Source organism: Nannospalax galili, unplaced genomic scaffold (assembly GCF_000622305.1).
Source record: "Nannospalax galili isolate Female #2095 unplaced genomic scaffold, S.galili_v1.0 scaffold525, whole genome shotgun sequence".
In the NCBI taxonomy this organism is placed as follows: domain Eukaryota; kingdom Metazoa; phylum Chordata; class Mammalia; order Rodentia; family Spalacidae; genus Nannospalax; species Nannospalax galili.
The window spans coordinates 133,030-146,859 of NW_008353937.1; the positions used below are offsets into that span (position 1 = coordinate 133,030).

Here is a 13,830-nt window from a genome sequence, read left to right on the forward strand (position 1 = left end):
CCCTTTTGTCTAAAACCTATAAAAGGCTCCACTCTCCCTTACTCTGGGCTCTCAACACGGATCCATTGAGTTGGTGAGGTCTGAGAGCCCGAGCTTAAGCCCGAATAAACCATAAACCTTTGCTTTTGCATTTTGGTGTGTTGGGTCCTCGGTGGTCTTTCTGGGGTCCGGTGGATGGGGTACAACAACTCATACACGTAAAATTAAGCTAAACAAAACAGGAGGCAGAGATGTGACAGGAGGTGAGACTGGATTCCAAAACTCAGAGCCCTTCTCCCCAGAGATCCATCTCCTTCAGTTAGGCATCCTCTCTGAAAGGTTCCACAGTCCTCCCAAAACAGCACCATCAGGCTGGGACAAAGAGCTCAAGCACAGACAGAAGCCTATGTGGGATACCCTACATCCAAATCACAACATGTTATTCAACTCAGCTTAGCTGTAACACTGTCTGTACATGTCTTTGAAATCCTGTTCTCCATGATAAACACACAAACAACATAAACACACAAATATGTACATGGGCTACATGTGTGTTCATACTGTGGACAGGGTCTCTTACTGAACCTGGAGCTCTCCCATTCAGCTAGATTTATTGGCTAACAAGCCCTGGGGATCTGCCCGTCCCCCCTTCCGAGTGAGGAATACAGTCTCACGCCAATGTACCTATTACGTGGTTGAGGGGGTGTGAACATAGTTCGGATGCCTATGCAGCAAATACATTACTGACTGAGCCGTTCCCGGCTCCATGACAAGTATATTGAATTGGGGGAGGGGGCATATGCTTTCTAAAAAATTTTCACTGAGCTTTTGTACATTTCATACAACAGTTCTTAATCAAATTTAGACACCCCCGTCCACACCCCCTACCCCAACCCCCTACTGGGCCTCATGTATTCCGCTAGACATGTTAAGTCCTAACCAGTCAAGCATTTGTATCCACATGTCCTTCAGTGCAAATTCATCCACTGGAGTCTAGTCAGCCTAGCTGGAGATCGTAAGTAAGGCTACTCTCCCTCACCCAGGAGTGATCAGTCTCCTATTCACAGCTCAGGGACCATTTCAGAAGAGAGGGCAGAAAGAATATATTTAATTTTTATTTCTCAATTTCAAAAGAAACAAAAGAGGGTCTGGAGAGATAGTTAATTGGTTAGAGCAGCTGTTGCAGAGGACCTATGTCCAGTTCCCAGTACCCACATGGCAGATCACAAATTTCCATAATTCCATTTCCAAGAGATCTAATTCTGGTCATCACAGGCCAGTGTATCACATGGTACACTTACATACATGCAGGCAAAACACTCATACACATAAAATTAAAAAATTTAATAAAAAAGGGGATACTGTAAAATTAAATGCAGGAATGTGAATCAGCACAGTTAATACAAGCCCAGCCTCCGTGGCTGGCTGTAGATCTTCAGGGTGGGGTGGTGAATAATCCAAGGCTCCACAATAAGGCAGGAAGCGACCCTCAAACCACTCTCAACCAGGGCTGGAGGACGAGGACTCTGCACACCACTGGAAATTCTTCAGCTGCCCATGCAGACCCTGCACCTGCCCTCAGCTCCTACTGACCAGCAGGACTTTCTGAAATGGGACCAGGCAGCAGGCCATCTCCTTTCCCTCTTTCCAGCAGGGGCCGTCAACACTGAACAGATTTCTAGGGCAAGTCCAGGGTCGAGTCCTGCAGTGACACTATCAATCAGCCAGCGCAGGTCCTCAGGCAAGATAAAAGGCCATGAGCTGAGCAGAGGAGGAGGGAACATCCCAATGGCACTCAGGGTGAAGACGGATGTGTGGCTGGCTGGAGGCTGGCAATGGCTGCACAGGACGAGGGCACTGGGTACCACCGCAGCACCGGCCCCCAAGATGGTGCTGCCCTTCGAAGCCATACCTCAGTACAGCACCAACAAGTGGCTGAAGATGCTGCAGATCTGGAAGGATCAGGGCTATGAGAACCTGCACCTGGAGATGCACCAGGCCTTCCAGGACCTGGGGCCCATTTTCAGGTAAAGGCCTTCCTAGCCCATGCTGAGTCCAGCCAGAGCTTTCTGTCCTGCTGGTTGCCATTCACCACTGGGCCCAGGCACTGCATCCTTAGGAAGATGGGGAGGGAGCATGATGGGTGATGGGCCTGACTCACTGGCTATGGGCAACGTCCACATGGACAGAGAGAAGCACCACTCATTGAGAGGACAGAGTGTAGGAGAGCTGAAGAGGAGAGGAGCCAGGCAGACAGCAGGAGAGCCCTCCCTGGCTTTGTGCATCACCCCACAGGTATAACACGGGAAGAACACAGACAGTGTCTGTGATGCTGCCAGAGGATGCTGAGAGGCTGTACCAGGTGGATAGTGTACATCCCTGCCGATTGCCAGTGGAGCCCTGGGTGGTCCACCGGGAGCACCGCAGACTGAAGCTAGGCCTGTTCCTGCTGTGAGGAGACATTGGGAATAGTGGGGGAGGGAGGATTGGTGGCCTGGACACAGGATGCAGAACCTGCTGGGAGGGGGTATGGAGCCAGGTCACTGCTAGGCATGGATGGGAACTGTGTCTTGGAGGGCCTGGGCCTGGGGAGGAGGGAAGTGGCTGAGGCATGCGCCTAGTCCTGAGCACCTGCTCTGGACTGCCCTTCCCTGGGGGTCACTCTCCTTCCTATAGGTTCCAAACTGGCCCTGGAAGGGGAGTCACTGGTTCAGGGCCACAGCCAGCATGTGCCACAGCCTGATGACCTGAGGACCACAGGCAAACAATAGCCCTTTCCTAGGGGTGCCTAGGCCCTTAGAGATTTGGGCAGACATTCCTGAGGATGGAGGCAGGCAGGAGGTTTGCTGTAGGTCCACAAGCAAACAGAGTGTGGTAGCTATGCTGGGAAGGGTTCCTTCCAGTGGCTGGGGCACACCTGGAGACAGAAGCAGGGACTCATGGTATTTGTGTAGATGAGATACAAAGGGATCCCACTGGGAAGGGGGGTGACAAGGGAGGTCAGAATCCCCGGTCCACGTAAGAGTATAATTTTCTCAGTAATGGTTTAGAGAAAAGGGTCCCTTGGGGATCTTGACCAAAGGTATCTGGAGAGAAGAAATGTTCAACAGGTAGTACGGTAGAACTGTGAGGAGGTGTGGGCAGACATGTCTTGCATCTGTGTGCATGGCTGTTGTATGTACAATTATGTGAGTATTGGAATGTGTGGCCATGTGAATGTGTATAGATATACATATAAGTTACCTGCAGTATGTGTTTGCATCTGTGTGCATGGATGTGTCTTAGGTTCATGGACACATGGATGTAGTTCTTAGTGCATGTGTTTTTCTGGTCCTCTGTGAGCACAGGTGTGGGTGTACTGTGGCCATGTTATCAGTCTATGGGTAAGGTTGGGTTCATTTTCACCACACATGCACACACTTATATAGAGAAATAAAGCTCTCTGCAAATGGAGAAACCAAAATTCAAAGCCCCTGACCCCCAGGACCTGTGTTTAAGGGGTTTAGTGCTTTCTTCTCCCCTAGTTGATCAACTTAACAGAGAAGGAAAGGCTGATCAGTTTATGGCTTCAAATGAAGAGGTGTCCATGTCTGGCCTTGGTCTTATGTGGTTTGACTAGCTGACTGGAAAAGGGAAGCCTGTGGATGAGGTGGGGGCAGGCCTTTGTCTCGGACCAAGAAGAAAGAAGTCTGCCATCTTTATGATCCCTAGGTGCCCTGTTTGCTTCTCAGGGATTTAGTGCCTTCCACATGCACGTGTGGTGTGATCACAGTCAATGGTTGCAGGCTTTAGCATAGAAAGGGATAGATGTTCTGCTTGTGTGGCTCAGTGTGCAAACCCCAGCCCATCATTCACTGGAGAGTCTCCACGGAGCACCCTGTGCCCCTGGCTATAGTTTGTGGATATTGTGAGTGGTCCTCTGGGGGTGGCTCCCTCTCTGAGGAACATGGGGTCCCTTTACTGAGACAGGCAGACCCTACTGCCTCAGACACAACAGATCACGAAGGATAGGCAGGGAAGTTGGGCTCAACCAAGCAAGGGATTTTCCCTTGGGGGCATGGCGTGCATCAGGTGCACTGGGCTTGATAAGAGAATACCCTTCCTCCCCAGGCATGGATGTGCCAGGCTTACTACACTTGTGGCATGCCTATAGCACCCAGAACACTGCGACTTTAGTCCAGCATGTGTAGGCTGCTCTGGAAGAAGGGGTGTGGCCTCTGAGCCCAACATACCCTCTCCCCATCCCTCGGGGAGGCAGGAAGATGGGCACAGGCCTGGGCCAGGCCTTTTCTGGGAGGTCTCTGTAGCTCTGCTCTCTGCCCTGCAGAAACGGGCCTGAATGGCATTTCAACCGACTGAGGCTGAACCCAAAGGTGCTGTCACCAAAGGCTGTTGAAAAGTTTGTCCCCATGGTGGACACAGTGGCAAGGGACTTCTCAGAGGCCCTAAAGAAGAAGGTGCTGCAGAACGCCCGTGGGAGCCTCACCTTGGACATTCAGCCCAGCATCTTCAACTATACCATAGAAGGTGTGCAGTCAGAAGGACCCAGACCGAAGCACTCAGAGGGTGCCGTGGGGAAGGGGGGGGAGGCAGCCTTGAGACCAGAGACGCCTCGGCTCAGGGTACCATTGTCTTGCAGCCAGCAACTTTGCTCTTTTTGGAGAGCGGCTGGGCCTCCTTGGCCATGACATAAGTCCTGGTAGCCTGAAGTTCATCCATGCCTTGAAGTCCATGTTCAAGTCCACCTCACAGCTCATGTTCCTGCCCAGGAGTCTGACCAGCTGGACAAGCACCCAAGTGTGGAAGGAGCACTTTGAGGCCTGGGATGACATTACTGAGTATGGTGAGGGCCGAGGACCCTGGTAGAGCCATGGGTCAGGAGCACAGTGGCCACCTGATTCCCATTCACTTTTCTTTGCTTCTGAGGGCTATGGCTGCTTAAGTTCCTTCCAGTGATTGGCTGTGAGTGTGGGAATGGGTGACCCAGCAATGACGGAACACAAGCAGGGAGAGACTGAGACGTGGGGACATGGCGGCCAGGACTGACAAGGGGTGCTTCCCAGCAGCATGACCCAAGAGTTTTCTCCTTCTCTACAGTCTCAAAACACATGGAAAGCGTGTATCGAGATATGGCACAGGGCCACACACGGCAGAACTGCAGTATCCTGTCTGAGCTGCTGTCAGAGGGTGCCCTGCCACTGGAATCCATCAAGGCCAACTCTTTGGAACTCACTGTTGGGAGTATAGACACGGTCTGGTCCCCTGTGGAGCATGAAGCCCTCCCCCAACTCCCTGGCAGTGTCCATCAAAGCATTGCCACTCACAGTCCCTTCCTAGCCTGGGCCCTACAGTCCTGTTCTCTCAGCTTGGCCCTCAGCTGTGAGGCCAAGGAAATCTCTATGCAGAGGCAAAAGGGGATTCTAGCTTGAGGGAGAGAGCGTTTTTAGTCAAAGGCCTAGGCATTCATGTTTTGGACTGGCACAAATCAGAATGGATAAAGCCTGCTGCACAGCAGCTTGACACCTTGAGCATGCTCGAGATCCTGGAAGGACAGGGAGCGGCCCATAGTAGTAAGAGCAGCCTGTGCAACAGGCCTCCCAGGTCAGCGTGAGCTTTGAGGCAGATGCAAGAAAAGGCAAGTCTTAGGGAAAGCCAGGCACCCAGGGCTCCTGCTGGTACAGGAGCTAGCAGATAGCAGCTCAGCCGTATACAGGCCACCTCCCCGTAGAACAGACATTCTCCGAGGGGCTGCTCTGGTGGGGCTGCTGCCTGAGGAGCAGAGGCCTCCAGCCCTGGAGGAGAAAGGGTAAGAGCCAAGGTCAGGATGATCTGAGCCAGGAGGGAGCATTGAGAGAGGATGAGGACCATGCCGGGGACTTCTGGGGTTGGGGAGACCTTCAGCTGAAGGTGCAGGAACAGTGAGGGATAAGAGAGGCCATGAGAGGGGAGCCTGGGAGGGCAGAGCCCTGTGTATGTAGCACCCCAAGGCCTGGGGAGGCATCTGACTGCCTGAGGCAGGGGCCATGGAGGCAGATGAAGCCAACAGGGGTCAAGGCCAGACCAGGAAGAGCTCTGCAGCAGGTCTAATGCCAAGCACCCAGCAGAACAGTAGGTCAGCATGCACAGTAGAGCACAGGGGCAGCCCAGTGGCATCCAGGAGGGACCTGAGGGGCTGTTTCTGTGACACCAGACACTAGAGCGCTGGGCCATGGAAAGAGGCATTCTGGAGACAGAGGCTCAAGGCTCACCCAGGGTTGGTTCATGGGGCAGCAGAAGGAGGAGATCTGGGACCCATTCCACGTAGGGGGTATGGACAGCCAATGTTAATCAGACACTGGGGCAGGTGGAGGCAGCTCTGAGTGTCCTTGAGTGAAGCTGAGGGTCTCCCCCAATAGCCACCAGAGCAGGCTGTGAGCATCAGACCCTGAAGGTGCTGAGGTGGTGGCCAGGACTGGGACGTCTTGGACTTTCCCTTCAGGACTGAGGACAAGGGATCAGGCTAATGCTACGACCTGGGGGTCAGGACTCCCTGGGCCCCACCCTGCTCTGGCCATGCACTTCTCCCACAGAGGGGCACCTTCAGGGCTGGGGTGCCCTTTGGGGAGGGTCGGGGCCCATGTCTGATCCTTGCTCCACTGCTGCTGCAGACAGCTATGCCCTTGCTAATGACCCTCTTTGAGCTGGCTCGGAACCCGGACGTGCAGCGGGCCCTGCGGCAGGAGAGCCTGGCAGCTGAGGCCAGCATCTCTGCGAATCCTCGGAGGGTCATCTCGGACTTGCCCCTGCTGCGGGGTGCCCTCAAAGAGACTTTGAGGTAAGTGCTGGCTGCCCCTGCCTGGCTGTCCTGACCACTCTGATTTCTGGTGCCTGAGGCCAGCCATGGGATGGGGAGCCCCTCTGCCAGGAAGGCACTGTCCCTCAGCCCTTCTTCCCCTGGCCGGGAAGTGCCCTTCCTCCGGGATGCCCCTCAATGTCCTGTGGCCATCCTGACTCGTCCTTCCTGCCTGGGCTCAGCACGGGGAGGTTGGCTGAGCTCAGCAGTGCTGGGAACCACCCTCTCGTGACCAAGGCAGCCTGTGTCCTGGGGGCCTGAGGAGGCAGGTGGAGATGTGGACAGGAGTCCTGTCGGCGCTGAGGCCCCTCCCTGTTGGCTTCCCACCCCAGGCTCTATCCCGTGGGAAGCACTGTAGAGAGAGTTCTAAGCTCAGACTTGGTGCTCCAGAACTACCACATCCCTGCCGGGGTGAGTGAGAACCACACACCCACCATCACCTCTGCTCTGCATCACCCGAGGGGTTCCTGACCTTTCCCTTGTCATCATCTGCCCACAGACATTGGTCCTGTTTAATCTGTACTCGATGGGCCGAAACCCTGCAGTGTTCCCGAGGCCCGAGCGCTACAGCCCCCAGCGCTGGCTGGACAGGAGGAGATCTTTCCAGCACCTGGCCTTTGGCTTTGGGGTGCGGCAGTGCCTGGGGCGGCGCCTGGCAGAGGTGGAGATGCTGCTTCTGCTGCACCACGTGAGCAGCTCACGGTGGGGTCTGTGAGACCGACGCAGCAGGGCCTCCAAACGCAGTGTTAGGGCCAATAGAACGGGACTTGAGTCTATCTGTGCTTCCTGTGCCCCGAGTCCTTTCTAGAGCATGCTGGTGTTTGCAGAGCACCACGGGAGGGTCCTCCCTGCAGCATGGTGGCAGCATGCAGCCCCTGCTCAGGAGCTGGGCCAGCGCCCTGCCCTGCTGAGGATGCCAGATGGAGCCCTGCTTCTGTTCCAGGTGCTGAGATCCTTCCAGGTGGAGACACTGAGGCAAGAGGACGTGCGGATGGTCTACCGCTTTGTTTTGTTGCCCAGCTCTTATCCCCTCCTCACTTTCCGGCCTGTCGGCTAGTCACACCTCTTTGCTCAGGTCCCAGCCCCGCCACCAGCCTACCTCTCCCCTGACCTCAGGTCATTCTTCTTTGCCAAGGGCACGATTTCTGGGGCCGTACTGTCATCCTGCAACCCCTGCCCGAGTGGCACAGCTGACGGCCTTCTGGGTTGGCCAGGGAAGGGATCCAGAGGACCCTGGTGGCAACAGGCAGTCTCTGCTGAGGCAACGTTAGCATCTTTCCCAACAGTCACCCCAGGCTCCTAACGTGGTCCTCCAAGGTCTCAGAATAAACACTTAAATATGACCGCACTGTGTTTCCATTCTTATGGCATTAAGCACAGAACTGGCAAATTTTCACACACATGCACACACGCACACACACACACACACACACACACACACACACACACACATACACACCCCACAAATGGGTAGATGTGGGTGAAAAGAGGGAAAGAACAAGAAATGTACATATATATGTAGAGAGAGAGTGAGTGCTGACTCAGTGTCTTAAGTCAAAGCGGGCTGTCAATGGAGCTGTCCCATGTGATCTGGTGAATTAGAACAGGCATGTAAACATAGGGACACTTGCATTGGTCAGGACTGGGGCCAAGGTGGGAGTGAGAGATGAGGAGGCCTTGCTGGAATTGTGGTCCAGGGTCTGTGAGACAGAGTCTTTAAGGAGTTAGGTTATGTGAAATGAGGTCACTGGGTGTGACCTAATCCAACCCCACAGAGAACCTCACAAGAAGATTCAGGCCACAGACCCTCGGGACAGGCTCCCAGGGATGACTCAGAGAAGTCTGCCTTCTGCAGGCCTTGGAAAGCAGCGGGAAAGTCCTGCGCTGTCAGCTCCTTCGCGCACACGCCTCTCCTCTGCTCTGAAGAATAAGCTGTGTCAGAGCAGCAGCAGGTTGAAGTCCTCTGTCATCGTGGTGAGAGCAAACCAATAGGATCCACTAAGCAGCCAGCACAAAGGCTGACAGCCCCTCACAGCACGGGAAGGCAAGCAGTCTACCACCTTCTCTTTTGCTGATTCTCTGGACCACCAGTTCCGCTGGCAGAGAGGCCTTGATTGTTTGGTTTTACTCACAAGGACATACAGCAGTTGTGGGAAGAGTGATTACACTCTTCCCAGACCACAGCACAATCCTCTTGTTTGTTTTAAGCTTGGCATCTAAGACAGGCAACCATCGCCAGAGCCTAGAACGTATCACACTGCACGTCCCAGATCCACGTGGCTACAGTGTTCCGCTTCTTGAACAAGATGTTGGGCACAGAGGTGGGTGGTCTGGTGGCTCCACAGGGTTGCAGCACAGGCCCCTGGGGTCTTGTTTTTTAAGAAGATACTTGAGTGGACATGATTGCTATCACACACACACACACACACACACACACACACACACACACATACACACCCCACAAATGGGTAGATGTGGGTGAAAAGAGGGAAAGAACAAGAAATGTACATATATATGTAGAGAGAGAGTGAGTGCTGACTCAGTGTCTTAAGTCAAAGCGGGCTGTCAATGGAGCTGTCCCATGTGATCTGGTGAATTAGAACAGGCATGTAAACATAGGGACACTTGCATTGGTCAGGACTGGGGCCAAGGTGGGAGTGAGAGATGAGGAGGCCTTGCTGGAATTGTGGTCCAGGGTCTGTGAGACAGAGTCTTTAAGGAGTTAGGTTATGTGAAATGAGGTCACTGGGTGTGACCTAATCCAACCCCACAGAGAACCTCACAAGAAGATTCAGGCCACAGACCCTCGGGACAGGCTCCCAGGGATGACTCAGAGAAGTCTGCCTTCTGCAGGCCTTGGAAAGCAGCGGGAAAGTCCTGCGCTGTCAGCTCCTTCGCGCACACGCCTCTCCTCTGCTCTGAAGAATAAGCTGTGTCAGAGCAGCAGCAGGTTGAAGTCCTCTGTCATCGTGGTGAGAGCAAACCAATAGGATCCACTAAGCAGCCAGCACAAAGGCTGACAGCCCCTCACAGCACGGGAAGGCAAGCAGTCTACCACCTTCTCTTTTGCTGATTCTCTGGACCACCAGTTCCGCTGGCAGAGAGGCCTTGATTGTTTGGTTTTACTCACAAGGACATACAGCAGTTGTGGGAAGAGTGATTACACTCTTCCCAGACCACAGCACAATCCTCTTGTTTGTTTTAAGCTTGGCATCTAAGACAGGCAACCATCGCCAGAGCCTAGAACGTATCACACTGCACGTCCCAGATCCACGTGGCTACAGTGTTCCGCTTCTTGAACAAGATGTTGGGCACAGAGGTGGGTGGTCTGGTGGCTCCACAGGGTTGCAGCACAGGCCCCTGGGGTCTTGTTTTTTAAGAAGATACTTGAGTGGACATGATTGCTATTGTAAGGACTAGAGCAACTCCATTTTGTACAAAGTAGCCACGTTAGACTTTAAAAATCAGAGAAGCAGCCAGCTGAAGGTCTGAACTTAGTTCCAGTAAGTCACCTGCCCCCCGCCAGAAGTTTGTTTTCCTTTTAGAACTAGCTGACCACGGAGAGGAATATTGCCACCCTGACACATCAGCTGTGTTTCTTGCCCACGCAAGGGAAAATAACCTAAACAATATCCTGTCTTTCTTGGTAATACACTGAAATAACAATAATCAGAAAGCCCCTTACTGTCAGGGTCTCTGTACATCTGTTAAGAAAATGACTAACAACGGCTTGTTTTGGCGTTTGCAAGCTTGCTTATTGTTGCATTTAAGGGTCAGTGTGACCCCACTGTCCTTGCAACTGCAAGGGTTTGACTGTGGGGGTGTTTGAGTAGGACTGCAGTATCCAAACTTGGTGGCAAGACTTGCCATGTCCTCCGCATTCCATTTAGTGGGTTGCTGTTCGTTTGCTTATTACATGTTCCAATGGGAAAAAATTCATCTTCAAGGAGTCCCAGTACGATGAGGAAATGCCTGGTCCATCGGGCAATCTATGATTGTGGATCTCAGGAGGATATAGATTCTCCACTGTCTCATGGGGTGGAGATAGGATCCAAAGTGTGTTATGATGAGAAAGCCTCATAAGGCAAGTCCTTGTATACATGGAGGTGGTTCATATGCCCCTCAATTTGTAAGAAAGGGAAAGTTGGGGCTCGAGAGTCGGCTCAATGGTTAAGAGTGGTTGGTGCTCTTGCAGAAGACCTGGATTCTGTTCCCAGTGCCCACATCAGGTGGCTCAGAGCAGTCTGCAACTCCAGTTCCAAGGGATTCAGTTCCTTCTTCTGGCTTCTGAGGGTACTACACACATGTGAAATGTATATATATATATATATATATATATATATATATATATAACATACACTTAGGCAAAGAAGTAAGAGTTAAGTTTGTGGGAGGTGAGGGTCAGTCAAGTGGCCTTGATTTGTGTGTGTGTGTGTGTGTGTGTGTGTGTGCATGCGCACACACACGGAAGCCAGCAGTCAATGTCAGATCTGTCTTTATTGCTCTATACCTTGTTCTTTGAACCAGCCTCTCACTAAAGCCTAGCTTGCTGGTTAGCTGTGCTAGCTGGCCAACAACAAATTCAGGGGTCCTCCTGTTTCTACCCCACCTCAACCCTCCTGTGAGAAGGTCACAGATGCACATAATCACAGCCATCTTTTTTATGGGGATGCTGAGGATCAGAACTCAGGTCCTTACACTTGTGTGTCAGGAACTTTACCAACGGAGCCATCCCCCCAGCTCCTCAGCTGGTCTTGAGTAAAGAGAGGCAAAGGCCCGAGACAAGTTAGGAGTTCAGCGAGGACTCAGCAGATCTGGCTTTGCAAGGGCAGCATGTGAGGGTGGAGTTCTCTGCTGAGGGACAGCAGAACTCTGATGAGTGTCCTTTGAGAGCCCTGAACACTGGGTATTTTGAGAAATGAGCTCTGTGCCTTTGTTTCTGTCAGTCATGTTGGTGAGTCAAAGAGAAGAAGAATTGCCTTGGAAATTCTTGTGACCTTCTAGATGGTGGTCACGGACATGAGATTCCAGGAGTTCTTCACGCGGAAGGGGACAGCTCTTAGGCAGTGGAGAAGTCAGTGGTAAATGCTGTGAGGGGCCAGGATACTAGAGTGAAGATGATCACCAATTCTGTGGGTAGATGTCCTTCCTCAGCAAGCTCCTTGCTGGCTAGTTTTCACAGTGCTTTCTGAATAGTTATGTTTCTATCCATAGATTTGTGTTGCTCTCAGCTGTGGTCAGAGAAGCTTTTTTTTACAGAGGGTAGCCATTAATGCAGAGTGGTTAATAACTGGTCAAAGAGTGGAGAATAAATGACTGCTGAATGTTCATCCCTAAATGGGACATCTATATCAAGCCTCCCCCACCCCAAGGCCCAGGGAACATAAAGAAAGAGGGGGTAGAAAGAATGTAAGGGCCAGAGGATGGGGAGGAGTGTGAAATGCTGTCTTCTGGACATGACACAGCCACTGCGCTTGTGAACTCACACAGCTGCACAAGATCAAGTCATTCAAAATTCTAGCCTGGGGGCAGAGGAGATGGTTTATTGGTTAAGAGCACTGGCTGCTCTTACAGAAGACCCGGGTTCAAATCCCAGCACCCACATGGCATCTAACAATCCATAATTCCAGTTCCAGGGGATCTGATGCCCTTTTCTGTCCTCTGCAGGTACTGCACAACATGTGTGCACTTACATGCAGGCATAACATTCATACACATAAAAAACAAAATAAATTTAAAAAGTTTCAGCCTGGTGGGAGAGAGGCTCCCAAGCGCCCACCCCAACCAAGGAGCTGTTGGTAGTGGACAGCTGCGGGGGGAGGGAGAACCATTTTTCTTTGGGGGTGTGACCACTGGTAGGGTTGCCCATGCTCCAGTGGTTAGCCCCACATCTATGTACATGACAGGGGCTTCTAAAAGAAAAGAAGAGGAAGGGCATGAAATTAGGATGGGGATTTGGGGGGGGGGTCCAGGAGAGTTGAAGGGAGAGTGACGGATATGATGAAAATACATTGTATGCATGTATGACATTTTGAAAGAGTGATATATGATAGTAGTTATGTGACATAATAATTAATAATAATATATTGAAACAAAGAAATAAATAAAAGCAAGACACCTAGGGGATTTGTCCTTATTGAGTCTTTTTTTTTTCTTTTCTTTTTTTTTTTTTTTTTTTTTTTTTTTTTTTTTTTTTTTTTAAAAGTTTTGCAGTCTATCTGCAACGAAGCTAGTGTTTTTTTTTGTTTTGTTTTGTTTTGTTTTTTTTTGAGACAGGGTCTCCCTGTAGCCCCAGCTGGCCTAGAACTCATTAGGTAGACCAGGCTGGCCTCAAATTCACAGCAATCCTTCTGCTTCAGCCTCCTGAACACTGGAATTACAGATGTACACTACCATACCTGGCAGTTTTCTCATTTTGGCAAGCATTTTTCTATCTCAATTATATGAAAATCTTTTTCCTGTGCAATTCATTTTTCAAAACATAAAATGTTTAAGAGTAGAAAGAATTTAAGATAAGGAAACAGGAGGTAGATAAGCTCTTGATAGTATAGAAAAATAAATTCATCCATTAAATATGCATTAAATATCTGTAGGGTTCTAGGCACCATACTGGAGTGTGGGAGACAGCAATGAAAAAGCCAGGCATGATCCCTGCCATCATAGAGCGGTAGTGTAGTCTTGTAAGGTAATTTCCTAGCTCTAGTTTACCAGTTTCTCAAGATGATCACAATAAATACTGATAGAGCCTGAATCATGGCTTGAAGCCAGTGGGCAGGAGTTTGCCTTTGTTTTATAGCCATACACTTGAACCCAATCCAGGTGATACTACACTTGCATGGTATTAAATACTAAAAGAACCAATCCACTTGCTAGAAAATCAACTCAGATAGTTAGTGGATGATTAAAGTTTCCCTTAAAAATAGAGTACAATACTAATCTCAATCCAGTAAATGATAGCTGCTAAAGAAAAAAAAGTTACAGGGGGCTGGCGAGATGGCTCAGCAGTTAAGAGCACTGGC

At 51.1% G+C, this 13,830-nt stretch overlaps 1 protein-coding gene across 1 annotated transcript in view; it reads left to right on the top strand.

Annotated features, from left to right (window-relative positions):
* The first annotated feature begins 1,767 nt into the window (after window positions 1–1,767).
* The window catches only part of LOC103748432 (cytochrome P450 11B2, mitochondrial-like), a 28,620-nt gene continuing 16,557 nt past the window's right edge, over window positions 1,768–13,830 (top strand). The window contains exons 1-9 of the mRNA XM_008851077.1: window positions 1,768–2,006; window positions 2,275–2,430; window positions 4,307–4,506; window positions 4,619–4,822; window positions 5,077–5,231; window positions 6,627–6,793; window positions 7,144–7,222; window positions 7,311–7,499; window positions 7,755–7,859. Of these exons, the coding sequence (XP_008849299.1) occupies window positions 1,768–2,006; window positions 2,275–2,430; window positions 4,307–4,506; window positions 4,619–4,822; window positions 5,077–5,231; window positions 6,627–6,793; window positions 7,144–7,222; window positions 7,311–7,499; window positions 7,755–7,859 (1,494 nt within the window). The remainder of the gene's footprint in view (window positions 2,007–2,274; window positions 2,431–4,306; window positions 4,507–4,618; window positions 4,823–5,076; window positions 5,232–6,626; window positions 6,794–7,143; window positions 7,223–7,310; window positions 7,500–7,754; window positions 7,860–13,830) is intronic.